Source organism: Arachis hypogaea, chromosome 14, assembly GCF_003086295.3.
Source record: "Arachis hypogaea cultivar Tifrunner chromosome 14, arahy.Tifrunner.gnm2.J5K5, whole genome shotgun sequence".
In the NCBI taxonomy this organism is placed as follows: Eukaryota; Viridiplantae; Streptophyta; class Magnoliopsida; order Fabales; family Fabaceae; genus Arachis; species Arachis hypogaea.
In genome coordinates, this window is record NC_092049.1 from 138,026,450 (window position 1) to 138,041,753 (window position 15,304).

The 15,304-nt window shown below is 31.8% G+C and overlaps 2 protein-coding genes across 2 annotated transcripts; both read right to left on the reverse strand.

Moving 5' to 3' along the window:
• Nucleotides 1-1,578: 1,578 nt before the first annotated feature.
• On the reverse strand, nucleotides 1,579-2,730 carry LOC112744532 (phosphatidylinositol 3,4,5-trisphosphate 3-phosphatase and protein-tyrosine-phosphatase PTEN1-like). Its single transcript, XM_025794193.2, has 3 exons — nucleotides 2,636-2,730; nucleotides 2,353-2,454; nucleotides 1,579-2,053 (listed from the first exon to the last, which is right to left on the reverse strand). The coding sequence occupies exons 1-3, from the start codon at nucleotides 2,702-2,704 to the stop codon at nucleotides 1,913-1,915; spliced, it is 312 nt and encodes a 103-aa protein (XP_025649978.1). The 5' UTR covers nucleotides 2,705-2,730; the 3' UTR covers nucleotides 1,579-1,912.
• Nucleotides 2,731-7,769: 5,039 nt separating this feature from the next.
• On the reverse strand, nucleotides 7,770-11,850 carry LOC112744530 (receptor-like protein EIX2). The gene is made up of 2 exons (XM_029292561.2): nucleotides 8,444-11,850; nucleotides 7,770-8,077 (listed from the first exon to the last, which is right to left on the reverse strand). The coding sequence occupies exon 1, from the start codon at nucleotides 11,647-11,649 to the stop codon at nucleotides 8,446-8,448; it is 3,204 nt and encodes a 1,067-aa protein (XP_029148394.1). The 5' UTR covers nucleotides 11,650-11,850; the 3' UTR covers nucleotides 7,770-8,077; nucleotides 8,444-8,445.
• Between the last annotated feature and the right edge of the window lie 3,454 nt (nucleotides 11,851-15,304).

The window sequence follows — 15,304 nt, forward strand, 5'->3', positions numbered from 1 at the left end:
CACATTCAGGAATCCATGATCATTTTTATTATCATTTCAATTCTTTTATAATCATTCAAAATTCATAATTAACTTAGTTTTCATCGTTCTTCTTTCTGATCTCATATCTGTAGCAAGTAAACAATCCCACTGCCTACTACCTGGGGGTACAAACATTTCATAATCATTCAATTCATTCAAATATCGTACTTCAATATCAATCATTCAACCATTTAAACTATTCAATTCTCACTCCCTCAACTCATTCAAAGTTCTCAATTTAATATACTTCAAGTCAATACTCATCAATAACATTCATCAACACAATTCCTTTAACAAACTCGACTAGTTCATAATCAGTTCATCACTAACCACTTTTATAACAATTCCAACCAATTCCTCAATACCAATTACGTCTCCATCCTTCCTCAGTCATTTCACATCTAATTACACAATTCAATTCTTAATTCACTATTCATAAATATTACAATTAACAATTACCTTTATCATTATCAAAGTTATCATTCATTAACCTCCTTACCACATCAACTATATTCATACTATAAGACCAACAATTTATCATTTCTCAATAAACCAAACATGCAATGCCAACTAAACAACCAAATAAATTCCAACACTTATAATTCAACTTTTCCTAAGTCGTCTAGCCTAAGTTTTCACGAGACATTATATATTAAATACGAGAAACCAAAACTATACCTTGGCCGATTTTCCGTTAATCTCATAACACCTGAAGTGTTCACCGCACCACAAGATCCACCACTCCAGTCCCACACCAATGAACCCAGCCTCCAAAATTCAATCTCTAGCTTCCAATCCCTCAAATTGTTTCCAATCCACAACCAATTTCAATCTAACATCTTAATATTCACTATAATCAACATAGAGTTCACTAATTCAACATTTCACAAAGGAATTGAGGGTGCTTACCTGACCCACAGCTCCAATGAGCTAAACCCGACAATTCTCGTGAGTTAATTCGAACCTAAACACCGAATTCAAGCAAAATCTAACATGATTACACATTGAATTCGAAATTGGGGAATAGGAAATTGAAAATGAAAACGTGGATTTCTTACCTAATTGACCACTAGGCTTTGTAGAGCTCCACGCTGCGGTCACGTGGCTGCAAACGATGCGGCGATCGGAGCTCCGGATCAAAAGTTATTTGGATCCGGTTCACCAGTTTGGTTCATTCGGCCCAATCTTGGGCCAAATTCTTTAAAGTTAGTGTCAAAATTCTTATTTTAATTAACTCTATTACATTAAAATATAAAATTTTATTTTCTAATTTACTAAAAAATTAATTTATTTATTTGCAAATTATTTACTAATTTCTCGGGTTTTACAGTTGTAATAGCTTATTGGTCTATCTTTGTTTATTTGGTATTTAAGTGATAGTGAAGTTAATAAAGATAACAAGCTTAATTATTTTATTCTACAATATAATGCAAATGTTACCTTAATTATACAAATGGTACTTCTTAGTTCTTACATCCATGTTTTCATTATCAAATTCTTTTTACTTTCATTTTTATATTTTAACACAATTGGATGACATGGAACACAAATGGATGATTATGGTGCATAGCAACTTTAATTGAAATTAAATTCTATGTGAAAACATAGCAACTTTTGCATTATAATGTGCTTTGAAACCCCATCTTCTCGAAATGCTACTCAAACATCAAAACAATACAACATTTGCACTTTCTCCTAATGTCTTGTGCCAATAAAAAAATTAGACAGCAAGACTATTGAAAGAATGAATGCAACACTACACAACAAAACATTGATGGACTCATTTATGATTGGATATAATTTTCTGCTGTTTTTTTTTTTTGCAGCACACGTTAGTGTAATGTAAAATTGAACATGACCTTTCATATTATCTGTTGCATAAATATTATGATCACAAGGAAACAATACTAGCATTGTCACTATTGGATACACTTGATGAATTGGCAGGACCAAACAGTAATTCCAAGCTAAAATCACTTCCACATATTGATCTTCCTTTCTTCCCAACTTTGTCCAAATCCTGTATTCCCAGCTACAAAATAGCAAAAGGAAACAAAGTCACATTTTTAATGTAAATAGTGATAACAATCAAATTGGTCTTTTAGTTTTCACCTAATGATGATATTAGTCTCTCAATTTTAATCTGTAAATCAAGTTGGTCCTTCTGTTAGTAAACTATTATCAAATTGGTCCCTCAGCTTACCTAACATCATACTACAGTTGTTAATGTTAGTAAAAGTAAGGGACTAATTTGATCATGAAAATTGGAACATCAATTTGATTGTTATCTAACTGTAAATATGCCAAAATAAATTGATGCAATAAAAGTACCTGTACCATGCTGTTTTTAACAAAAGCTGTATTGAAACAACAATAGAAGAGACGGCCTCCTATCATTTTCTCATAGAATATGACACGTACATCTCCAGTTAACTGTAAACACAAGAAATCTTATCAGAAAAGCATGTAGCTGTTTCACATTTTCATGCATAAGCTAAAAAAGAAAACAAGGTATGTTCCAAAGGTTGTTGCTAGTAAAAAGTTGATTAGAAGATCCTTATGATTGGTGAAGATGGATTGAATGTAGTGTTAAATACGATTAGTGGTTATTTACTAGGATCGGTTGGTCGAAATAATAATCCAAACAGGTTTTCTTGTATATTGCAGGACTCTCTGTGTCCATTTGAACAACAATCCGAGGTTCTTCTTGTGTTCCATCTTCGTTTTCTTCTTCGATATAAGAAAAGTAGTAGCGAGGACTGTTGGTTCTGTGATAGCCATTCTTAATCTCTCTGCAGCACCCTCGGAAAATTTCCACCGGCGGACGATAAATAGTTGGTGAAAACTTAGGTGCAGTCAACTTTACGTAAAATTAATAACTGATTAGATGAAAATTTAGTCAAATCAGTCAAATTATTTAATGATTCTCAGCCATTAACTTCACGTGAAGTTGACTGCATATGAGTTTTTAGCTAAATAGTTATCTAAAGTCATAATTATAATTGAATGAGTTTATACTATATAAAAACACCAGAACTAGAGTTAATTTAAATAACAAACTTATTGCGCTTTTTAAATTTGTTTTCAAGGCTAATATTATCGAATTTTTTTTTAATTTTAATTTTCAACTTTTGAGTAGACAAAGATATGACAAATTACATGATACATTATCACTCGGATTTTTAGACCAATAGATTCAATACCTAGTAACTTAATAAGTAACTTAATAGGAAACACAACTACTGCGTTAATATTTAATTTGGCTCTGGAATTTGAAATTGGATTCAAATTGATCCCTAAAATTATAATTGAGTCAATTTGAATTCCAAAATTTATAATAATAACTCGCATTAGGCCTGAATTGATTTTCATGAATAACATGCTGATTTTACATGTTAATTTATTAAGATTTGGACTTCTCATCTAAATTTCATGTAATTGAGATCTGCTAGACCTCTTAGAAATTTGACTGACTTCCTAACATCTTTACAAAGACAACAATAACAAGTTCAATTTGAAAATTTTGGGGTTCTAGGAGCAGTCAAGCTCCTAGAAGTTCTAATAAATCTCAATGTGCATAGAATCTAAGTGAGGAATCTAAATCGCAACAAGTTAATGTACCAAATCAATACGCCACTGATGTAGATTAACTCAATGATTAATGTGAGTTACGACTATAAATTTCTGGGTGTCTAATTTGAGTATATTAAAATTTTAAGAATTAAATTAAGTCCAACCTCAAATTTCATGGGTTAAATTGACTATTAACTCACTACAAACACTTTCATAACAACACATAAATCATCCATAAAAATAAATCACAGCAACAAACCAAGGCCAAGTTTCAAAGAATCCTCTTCCACACTCCACCCTGCAGCTACAACAGACAACCTAAACAGGGCTAAAATATGCACACACAGCACTTGTTATCATCTGCATCATTACATTTTGATGATCTCCTTCCAAATGGATACACATGGAGATCCTGGTTGTATCACAAGCAAACCTCTTCTTTTAACATATGATGTTGTCTACCCTTTTACCTGAAAATATACAACAAAGTTACCATCTCATATACATTATCTTTCAGTATAACACAAGAACAACTTCACATTGTTATTACAATTTTATAGACGACCAACACTAATCCTAACTATATCTACATTATCACAATTCTTATGATCCAGAAGAACAATACTATCTACTAATAATTGCTAAAACAATGCATATTTTTTCAACTTACATCTTATCTTATAGTGAATAATTTCAAAATATATGGATGCCTGGATCTGGATGGATATATTATGTTTACACTAATTGTACCATAAATAGCTAATTAAGAGAATCATGTAAGCAGTTCTACGGATTCTAATACACGAAAATGGAAGGGTTACATATCTGTATGTATACTTAAGGTCTGAGTCTCTTTAATTTAGCCATCTTAATTGCAGCAAATACATAAAGCTTGTCATATAGATCATTAAAGAACTTGAAATAAGCATATCTCCAAGATTTCTTCAAAATCAATGAGCAGGAAACTCCCCAAAACCCCATAATAAATCCAATTGCCAAAGCAATGTAAAACCCCTCAGTAAAAAATTGTTCTTCGTGATCATCATTTCCATCAACTGGATTCTGTGTAGGAATGAGACAGGTTTTGTTGAGAGGAGCACCACATAATTTTGGATTTCCTATATAAGCAGATGCATCTTGATGAGTTTGGAAAACTCTAAATTTGTGATGACTAAACATTATTAATTTTATTAATTACAAAATTATTAAATTGATTCTAACTCTTATTTGTTAAATTAATAATTTTGTGATGTAGGTTTTTAATTGGGCCGAATATAAAAGAAAAATGTTGCAAGCCCAAGTGTGAATTATTGTTTAGCATTGGTTCAAAAGTAATCAATGAAGTGTGGCTGAATTACTAAATTCTGTTTGGGCCAGATTATATTAATATTATCATTAGCCCAACTCAAATCTTAGTTGGATACACCAATGCTTGATCCGAAACCAAGTTAGAAGGAAAGCAAATGTTTTTATTGCCTTATGCCTTCAACGGATCTCAACTTTTACCATGTGATGAATTTCAAATTCATTCAATTATCATTAATTGCATGGAAACAGTGAGAGAGAAAAAGGCATTTGATTTGATTGCAGCACTTAATGCTACACGCTACTCAGCAAGGAGAGAATCATTTCATTTAATTTCATTCTCTTTCCTAATTCAATGCTTTTCAAATTTCTGTCTTCTCTCTCATTTCTTTCCTTCATCTTTTTCGGTCATTACACAGCAGCTATGGAAGAAAAATTAAGCTACCGAAAAGAAGGAAAAGCACGCCAAAAGACCATCACAATGATGGCAAGAAAACATAAAAAATGTAGTGACTAAGATTTTCATCACTTATGGTAAGATATGGTGATGAGATTTTGGCTTCTTCATACCAAATATGGTTGAAGGAGATTCGGCCAGCAAGGAGAAGATCCTTGGAGGGATGGCTTGTCTCTGATTTTGCTCAACCACCACAGGAAGTAGCTAGGGTGGCTACGTGATGGAAGAGGCAGAGATTAGAGCAGATGAAGCTATTATCATCATGAAGCATCAAGGGCCAAAAATTCATCTTGGAGAGCAAGCCAAGGATGGAGAGACCAGATTGATGAAGATTGATGACCAAGGAAGGACTAGAGGTAATTGCATGATAGGTTTTGCACGAGTTATCTCTTTTCTCTCTCTTGCCGAACCGGTTTTGTTTTTGAAGAAGAAGAAGTTTAGCTTGGTTTTATTTGGTTTCAACCGTGAAGACTTCTCTCTATAAGTAAGAGTGAACAGTCAAGGTTTGAAGCAAGGAGAAAGTGTGAGAGTGCAAGGCACAGAATTCTCAGAGCTATCTGAGCTAACAGATTTTCTTCTCCTTCAATGTATTCTATTTTGTATTTTTCTGTTTAATTTTGTCATGTCTTGAGTTTCATGGAAAAAGGCAAACAGTGAGGTTTGTATGAAAAAGCCATAGAGCGGAAAAAGGCAGAGAGTGCAAAATTAAAAGAAAAAGTCATAGATGTCCTTAGAGTTCCTTTGTACATCTGTGTTGTATTTCATGATTCTGTGGGAATTCCCTTGTAAGTTGGGTTAGCACTTTACAGTCTGTAATCAAGAAGATTATAGTGAAATTCCATCATTGTTGTGATGGAGACTTGATGTAGGCTGCACTGCACTTAGCAGCTGAACCATGATATATTTGGGTGTTATTTTTCTTCTCTTCTACTCCATTTTCTGTTTCTGCTGCCCAGGAGACAAAACCGCAAAATATCTCGTGCCAAGTGACGAGACAAAAAAAAAATCTTGTGACTAGAGACGAGACAAAAATCACCAGAAGTTGTTTAAAAGACAATCAAGTGTTACTAAGCAAAAAAGGGGCTAAGATTCAACCCCTCCTTCTCTTAGCGACTGAAACATCACATCTCTAGTTTGAAATTGGGTACCAAGTGGAATTTGGCCTGACAAATCATTATATGATAGATCAGGAACATTGAGATGATTTATTTTATATCCAATTGCCAACAAGACTCATCATCTCACTTGAAATCTCCCCATTGAATCTGTTCCTGGATAAATCAATGCTTCTCAATAGTCCTAATATACTTCTGTATTTTGACATTTTTCCTTTCCATATAAGTGAAGCACTATCAGCATTAACTCCAAAGCTGGTAATGCCGTCAAAATCATCATAATATGCATCATAAGCATAGAAAATATCAACCTTTGAATTTGCTTGACTTGCCTTTTAATGCAAGTACATGTAACACTGATATGTGCATGAAGAACACAATAAAGACTTAATAATGAAATGCCATAGCAAACCTTGGATTCATGGTAATTGTGTAGCAAATGAAAGAGGAATGATTATTTACAAGAGCAAAGGTCAGTCATATATTAAGCTTAAGCTAACCACTTATGTGTCCAAAATTGAAGACATGAAGAATGGAGTTGAATTGATCAACGCGGTTTAACTAATAGATATTAATTACGTAGACCAAGTAACTAGTGCACTAGTCCAGTGAACCCATACAGATGAATGAAGTTCATCAGCGCGTTTTAATTAAGACTACGATTAAGACCTGCGATATATTGAGAACTAAATTAATTATATTATATAGTATACATTTAAGATATTATATTATGAATAAATTAGATAATATATAAATTAATATTGAATTTGAAAGTTAATTTATAAAAAATATCATACAAATTTTTTATTTAAAAATTTAATATGATTATTTAAAAAAAAAATACAAAAAAATATACAGTTTTAATGTAGATAATAATTATATGTAACCGTTATTTTTTAAGTGTTGACTAATAATAAGTGTTAAATTTAATTAATTAAGAAGTTTAAAATGTTATCAAACCTTCTAATGAAGTAACTGGTTTGATAATAGTGTTAACAATGGCCTTTACTTCCACGGTGCACTCTAAGATTCTCGATTTCTCGCAAATTATTCTAGAAATTAATTATTTTTTAATTTTTTTTTTCTATAGGTAAGTTTACAAATTTCAAATTGGTTAATACTTAATAGTTAATACTTAATATATTTACTTTTAAATTTTCAATTTTTAAGTAGACCAATCCATTATTAGTAATGACATTATAGCCCATTATAAGAAAATATATCCTAATTCAGCATATAGATTTGGTAAGCATGAACTGAACAAAATCAAAACAGAATTACCGCAAGTCCACAAGCACTACCACAATAACTAACACTTAATATCGTCCCTGAAAATAAATTACAGCAATAAAAGAAGGCCAAGTTTTACAATCACACCAATATAACAAACACTATGCAATATAGGTGAATCACACTCCACCCTGCAGCTACAGCAGAAAACCTTTAAAAAGCTAGAATATGCAAACATAACACTTATATTATTAACTGCATCACTAAATGTTATTGGTCTCCTTCCAGATGGATACACATGCATGAAAATTCTGGATCTATCACAAACAAAGCTCTATCTCTTCAATACAGGATACTGTGTACTCTTTTCTTTTGCCTGAAAGATATGACAACATTACATGTAAGGTAATATTCAAAATACATGAAAGTGTTAAAAGACTTAACAAGCAAAAATATATATTATATTTAAGTAACATAAAACCATATCCCATATACATATACATATATTATTAACACAAGAACAAGTTCAAACATTATTACAATTGTATATATAAGAATGCATACATATCAAGCCTAAATACATAACAACAGAATCTGCATTTTAACATTTTAGCACTACTATATTTTGTTTCATTTACATAGAGCAGATCAGCAGATATTAATTTTTTGATATACCAATATTATGAATATAACAACTATATCAATAATAATAAAAACTAGAAGAAATGGAGACGGTGCATACCTTCATAGCTGAGATCTGATCCTTTTGAATTTGGCCACCTTAATTGCTACAAATACATAGAGGTTGTCATAGACATCACTCAACAACTTGAAATAAGCATATCTCCAAGATTTCTTCAAAATCAATGAGAAGCACACTCCCCAAAATGCCGTAACAAATCCAGCAGCCATAGCAATGTAGAACCCCTCGCTTACAAATTGTTCATCATCATCACCATCAGCATCATGTTCACTGATCTGGTGACCATGAATGGGACAAGTATTGTTGAGGGGAGCACCACAAAGTTTTGGATTTCCTTCATAAGCAGAGGCATCCCTAGTTTGAAGTTGCGTGCCAAGTGGGATTTCTCCGGATAAATCATTGTATGACAAGTCAAGAACACTGAGACGGTCAATCTGAGCAAGCTGTGAAGGAATTCCTCCTGACAAATGATTTCTAGATAGATCAAGAAAATCTAATGATTTCAGTTGTCCAATAGTTGGAGGGATGTGTCCACTAAACAAGTTTCTTGAAAGATTTAAAGAAACCAAGCCAATAAGACTCATCACCTCACTTGGTATTTCCCCTGCTAACTTGTTGCTGGAGAAATCAATACTTCTCAACAATCCTAGGGTGCTTTCATATTTTGACATTTTCCCTTTCCATATGAGTGATGTGCTATCATTATAAAATCCGTAACCTATTACATATTCGGAACCGAAATACATAGTGGTAGAATTAAGATAGTCATCGGTAATGGTTGCATTTGAATTTGCTAGAGTGGCCATAGCAGACAGATTACTTATGCATTTAGGTATATTGCCAGACAGAATATTGAGAGAGAGGTCCAAGACAAGGAGTTCATGAAGATTGCACATGCTTAATGGAATGTTACCATGAAAATTATTGGAATGTAAGCTAAGTACAAGTAGCTTTGGAATATTATCTCCAATCCAGCTTGGTATTGTTCCTGACAACTTATTACCTGCAGCATCAAAAACTTGTAGTTGTGTGCAATTATGCAAGGATGATGGTATCTCTCCTGAAAAATTATTGCCTTCAAAGTGTATTGAATGGATATTTCTTGAAGACCCCAGAGATTTTGGCATATTTCCATACAACTGATTATTGGATAAATCTAGGACGACCAATGACTCAAAACCCCTCCAACAATCCGAAAGTTCTCCTCTAAGGTTGTTGTTTGACAAATCCATAGATCTCATGTATTTGGTCGAGTTTGCACATAAAAGAGGATTTGCAATTGAAAATCTGTTATTGGACAAAACAAGTTGTGAAGTAGTTGAAAGGAATGCTGGAATTGGGCCTTCAAATAAATTGAAGGTCAAATCAATTGAAAAAAGTATGAAAAAATCAAGTGCTGGTAGAATTGGGCCTTCAATTTTTCCTCGAAAACGGTTATGAGAAATATTCAAATACATCATCTGAGGAAGGGGTTCCCAAAACCAATTTGGAACAGTGCTAGAAATTCCAGCACAGGAAATATCCAAATAGTCAATCTTGGTTTGGGTATGAAGCCATGTTGGAAAGTCAGGTCCCAACTTGCAACTGGCCAAATTAATGTCACTTAAATTGAAAGGGGGAATCCAATCGACGCTAACATTAAAAGCCAATGCATTATAAGACAAATCCAAAGTGTCAAGATTGGAAAGTCTTGAGAAATGAGCTTCAGATATCAAACCTGTCAGGAAGTTATTTCCAATGCTTAACTCAGTTAAGTTGGATAGTTCTCCAATACCTTCATGTATGCTTCCATTTAATCTGTTGTTATCAAGTCGTAACTCTTGCAAAGATTGAAGCTGAGAGAGGTCAGGCACCATCCCCGTAATTTCATTCCATCCCAGATCCAAGATTTGTAAGGGTTTATGAGCACAACGAGAATACTCTCGAATATATTCATGGAACTCCCCTGTCAAGTTGTTGTTGGATAGGTCAAGGTATGCCAAATTACAACTATGAAACAAGGACAGAGGTATTTGGCCTTTGAACTCGTTATTTTCAAGATTTAACTCCTCAAGGGAGCTCAACTTGTCCCCTAATGTTTCTGGAATGGTTCCTGATAAACCATTATCATTCATTCTGAGAATAATAAGGCTACTAGTGAAATTCATTAACCATGGAATTATGAAAGATGCATCCCTTAAAGAGTTGTTAGAGATATCCACAAAAGACAGAGAAGTGGAGAAATTAGCAGGGGATGCAAGTGATGAAGTGGGCATAGAATGAACAAGATTGCAACCATGCAAGTCTAAATATTGAAGATGAGAAAGGCTACTCACTTGTTGTTGCCAATTGCTGGCACCACTTAGATTCACCCTAGGAAGCAAAAGATACCTCAAGATTGAAAGTTCAGATAGCCATCGTAAATCAGAACTTATTGACATGGAATCAAGGTCAAGATACTGTAAACGGGAAATATTTTTGAATTGACTAGGAATGGTTCCGGTGAATGCATTGTCACTTAGATCAAGATATTCTAAGGATAAGAGGTTTCCAAGCTGAGGAGGCAGTGTTCCATTGAAGTTATTAAGACTAAGATCCAAATATGTCAAGGATGACATATTTGTGAGTTGAAGAGGGAATCCTCCAACCAAATTACTGGAACTAAGATCAAGGTACACTAATTGGGAGAGATTTGAGAACTGAGAAGGGATTTGTTGCGGATCATCAAAATAATTCCCTCCTAGATCAAGATACTCGAGGAAGATCAGATTTCCCAATTGAGGGGGTATGTTTCCACCAAAGGAACAAAAAGAGAGATAGAGGTGTGTCAAAAATGTTAAAGAGGCAATGAAAGGAGGGATGGATGGAGTGTGAGTAAAGTGATGACCACTAAGGTCCAAATACTTCAAATGATGTAACTCACCCAGTGATGGGCTTATGGATCCACGAGTGTAACCATCACCCTGAAGATGAAGCATGATAACATGGCCAGTGTTGTTGCTGCACTTGACGCCTTCCCAGTTGCAACACTCCTTCTGCTGCTCCCCATCTCCCCATGAAGACAGCCAATCATCATCATCGGTCACATTGAAGCCACGTTTGAGAGAAAGCAGAGCTTGCCTTTCACTCTCAATGCACTTTACACTTGACACCACCACTGCACTGCTCCTCCATGCAAGTAGCTGCACCATCAACACCGCATAAACTACACCATTCATCATCATCACTCCAACCACACAATATTTCAAGTTAAGTTGTTGTATCATATCATATATGTATGCTCAACAACCTAATGCCATATTTTCAATTTATAATAACTGATTCAAATTAACAAAATAATCAACGCGTACGTAGGTTATACTCACAAAATACATAATGAGGACAGCAAATTCCACAAAGACTAATTGTCTAATTCAAACCAAAGATATATAATAAATCCAATATAAATAACTTGTCAAGTGTGGCCTAAATGCTTCCACTCACTCAACGTACTATATACTCACGACTCTTTACTCATGACTCTTGACATGACTTGAACTATTGACTTAACAAGTTTGATGTACGTTGCATTATATGAGAGCCTCAACAGTCAACACCAAACATATATTCCTACAGTAATGTTTGGGTAAGCCTACAAGTGAATAATAATAAATATTTTTAAAATACCATTTATATTTATATACATACTCTCAAATATATAAATATTATTCTTCAAAAATGATATTCATAAACCAAAATCAGTAATTAATATATTTGTATATAAATACATGTGTGATTGAATTTATTTTTAATATATACTTATATTTTAACATGTATATTTATACTGATAATTGACTTTAATAGCTAATTTTAGTATATACATAGCATAATAAATTATTCTTTCGTATATTTTGGGCAAGAAAAATTGGCTTTCTTATCCCTTTCAATGGGTTATGCACTTTCGTGGATATTTCAAACTAGGGTAGTAAATAAATGAAAAAATTTAAAAAATTGACTCTCTCAATTTTTTTTAACAATTAAAAAAATAAAATATAATTTTTAACTTTTTAATATTTTTTATATTTTTTTTTGCCTCACTTATAAAATTAATCGTGAAATATCACATTTTACTGCTTTAATGGTTAAAAAAGATTAAGAAGAATGTTCCTAAAAATTTGTAATTGAAGTTGACACAATGATCCTGTATTTTGGACAAATACTCTGACATTCATCTCCACTAATTTTATGTCAATTTTCTCATCTATAGTTCTATACATAAGCTCAAGCGTCAAGACTTCTCTAACTCTCACTATACTTTTGTAAAATGTTAAAAAATTATTTTTTTAAAATAGTTTATAACAACTATGTTTAGTAAATCAAATTAAAATTTTTTTTAATAAATATAAATAATAATAATTATATTTAATAAAATACTTTTTAAAAATTAAAAATATTATACTAAATATAAATGTAAAAGTTAAATTTAAAAATTAATTTATGTTAATTATATTAGATTTTTTAATTTTGATAAACATAGATCAATTTTAAAAAAATTTATTTTAGATACTTTTTAAAGCATTTTTATCTTTTAAAAATTGCAAGTATAAATGCATATTTTTTTATTTATCAAATAAAAAATAAGATACTGATGCTATATATTGAAAACTACAAACTCTTTCTCAAAAAATTTTAACAAATAAACCAAACCTAATTCCGTAGTCAACACAAATATACCTTCATAATTTTTTATTTTTGTGGTCTCATATACCTTCGTATAAGTTCCCTCAACAAATTAGAGAAAATAATATACTTAGAATTCTAACAATTTAGTGCTAACATTATTGCTACCAAGTGTTCTAAAAATAATAATTAAAGATATTGATTTTTTTTTTTTGTGAAATCAATCATACTATGCGATGTACATTAAAAATCAAATACTAATAAGTTATTGCTATATAGAAATATGTTCTTACTATTTTATAAATTTTTAATATACTATTGTCAACAAATTTAATTATTTGTCTATTACAAATTTAATTATTTTGTTTATTGATTATTTTATTAAAAAATATGTGAATCAATATATATAAATATACAAAAATATATAATAATTAATTTAATGACTAATATTTAATAAATATAAAATATTTTATTATAAAATTATAACACAAATATTAACTTTTTGAATTTTTTTTTTATAATTTAATGCATTGAAAAAATCAAATATTCTTTTAGGCTCATATTTAAGAGCAATGCTACAAAGACCAACGAACACCTTTTATTATTTTTTATTTATAATTAGAAATAATATTTAAAAGTGTTTAGCAAAAAATATGATAATGAATTAATGGACTAAAAATATTAGATTATTAGTTAAAAGTATTAATTAATATAAATTAAAATTACTGGTTTTTGAACTTTTTTTTCCATCTTTAAACGTTCTTTATTAAATAAAGAGTGTTATATTCGTTATTAATTAAACAAATTTTAATTTTTTATTTATTATATTTTATACTAATAGTTTAGATTTAAATTTTAAAATTTAAATTTATAATTTATGTAAATTTTAGGATTTAGGATATATGATTCCAAATTTAAGATTTAGAACTTAATATTTAGATTTTAAAATTTAAAAAGCGATACATTTCTATTTTTTTCGGAGTGTATTAGCATTTGCCATTTTTTCATCTATTCTCTTTAAACAATGTAAAACACACTTTAATCAAACCCCATCTAAAATTTCTTTTCAATAAATTCACCTTAGGCTTCAGCGGGTATTTTATATGGCTTCATCATGATAAACAATAGAATTACTCTAACAGTTAACATTGTTGTTGTAACACCCTATCACACAAAGCTTTACATCTAGGATGTAAAATAGAGGTGGTGTGGTATTACAACCTCTAAAATAAATTATATACATATAATAACAGAAATGATATAATATATGAGGAGCTTGGAGAAACAGATACAATAAAAATCGCGAAATAAAGAGCGCAACGCTCAGATAATGAGTTAACTTACGTGCCAAGAAAGTTATAGCTAACAAGTATAAGATAACAAAAACTAGGAATAGAGGGCCAAAGATACAAAATAACAAACTCCTAATTCAGCCTGCGAAGCCAAAACTAATCGGAGAATATTTACATAAATATATACATATCCAAAACCCAAAATTACATAAACAAAACCATATCTCTCCATAAGTCTTTAAGAGGAGCAAAATAAACAAGTTATTCGGAGAGAAAGTTAGGTACATATATACATAAACTATACATAAAAAAAAACCCCGAAAATCACTCCGCTTCAAAAGTCCAGACGCCTAGCGAGGTGCCTCTCGACCTGCATCTGAAAAACAACAATATAGTATGGGGTGAGAACCAGGGGTTCTTAGCATGGTAAAGGTGTCACGCACATAATATATAAGGTCCTGGGAATGACAGAGGCAATCCTAGAACGCTGACACTCTGATTATCAAACTTAAAGAATTAAAAATGAAAGCCATATACATGGGTGGTTGTCTAAGGTTCTAAATTTAACCAACTCTATCCAAAACCCTCAATTCTCTGCCTTTCCTCTAATCCTCCAACTCTGGTGAAACCACAGATAGACAAACAGGCAAAACAAGCAAATGTAGAATATAAATGCAGCAGGTAACAATACAGCAAGTAAGCAGAATAATCACGTAGACAATCTCAATTAATGTACAGGCAATCAAAACACACAAATGCATGTGATGCATGCCTGTCCTATGGCTGATGATATCATCTGTCGGTTATATAACTAACCCGACATGTTCTAGTAGCTAACCATGGACTGAAACACTCATGCAGAGCAAGTGGGTTTGAACTACAATCTCTTACTACTACTCGCTTAACCTAGAGCCAGTGAAATAACCACTACTGCAGTTACTACTCAAGCGGGTGTTTAAAAGCTCAACTT

Coding starts and splice junctions, on each gene's coding strand:
- LOC112744530 (XM_029292561.2), bottom strand. CDS start 11,649: ATGATACAACAACTTAACTTGAAATATTGTGTGGTTGGAGTGATGATG.
- LOC112744532 (XM_025794193.2), bottom strand. CDS start 2,704: ATGGACACAGAGAGTCCTGCAATATACAAGAAAACCTGTTTGGATTAT. Junction 2,455..2,635: donor ATTTCGACCAACCGATCCTA/GTAAATAACCAC, acceptor TTGTGTTTACAG/TTAACTGGAGATGTACGTGT. Junction 2,054..2,352: donor TTAAAAACAGCATGGTACAG/GTACTTTTATTG, acceptor GCTATTTTGTAG/CTGGGAATACAGGATTTGGA.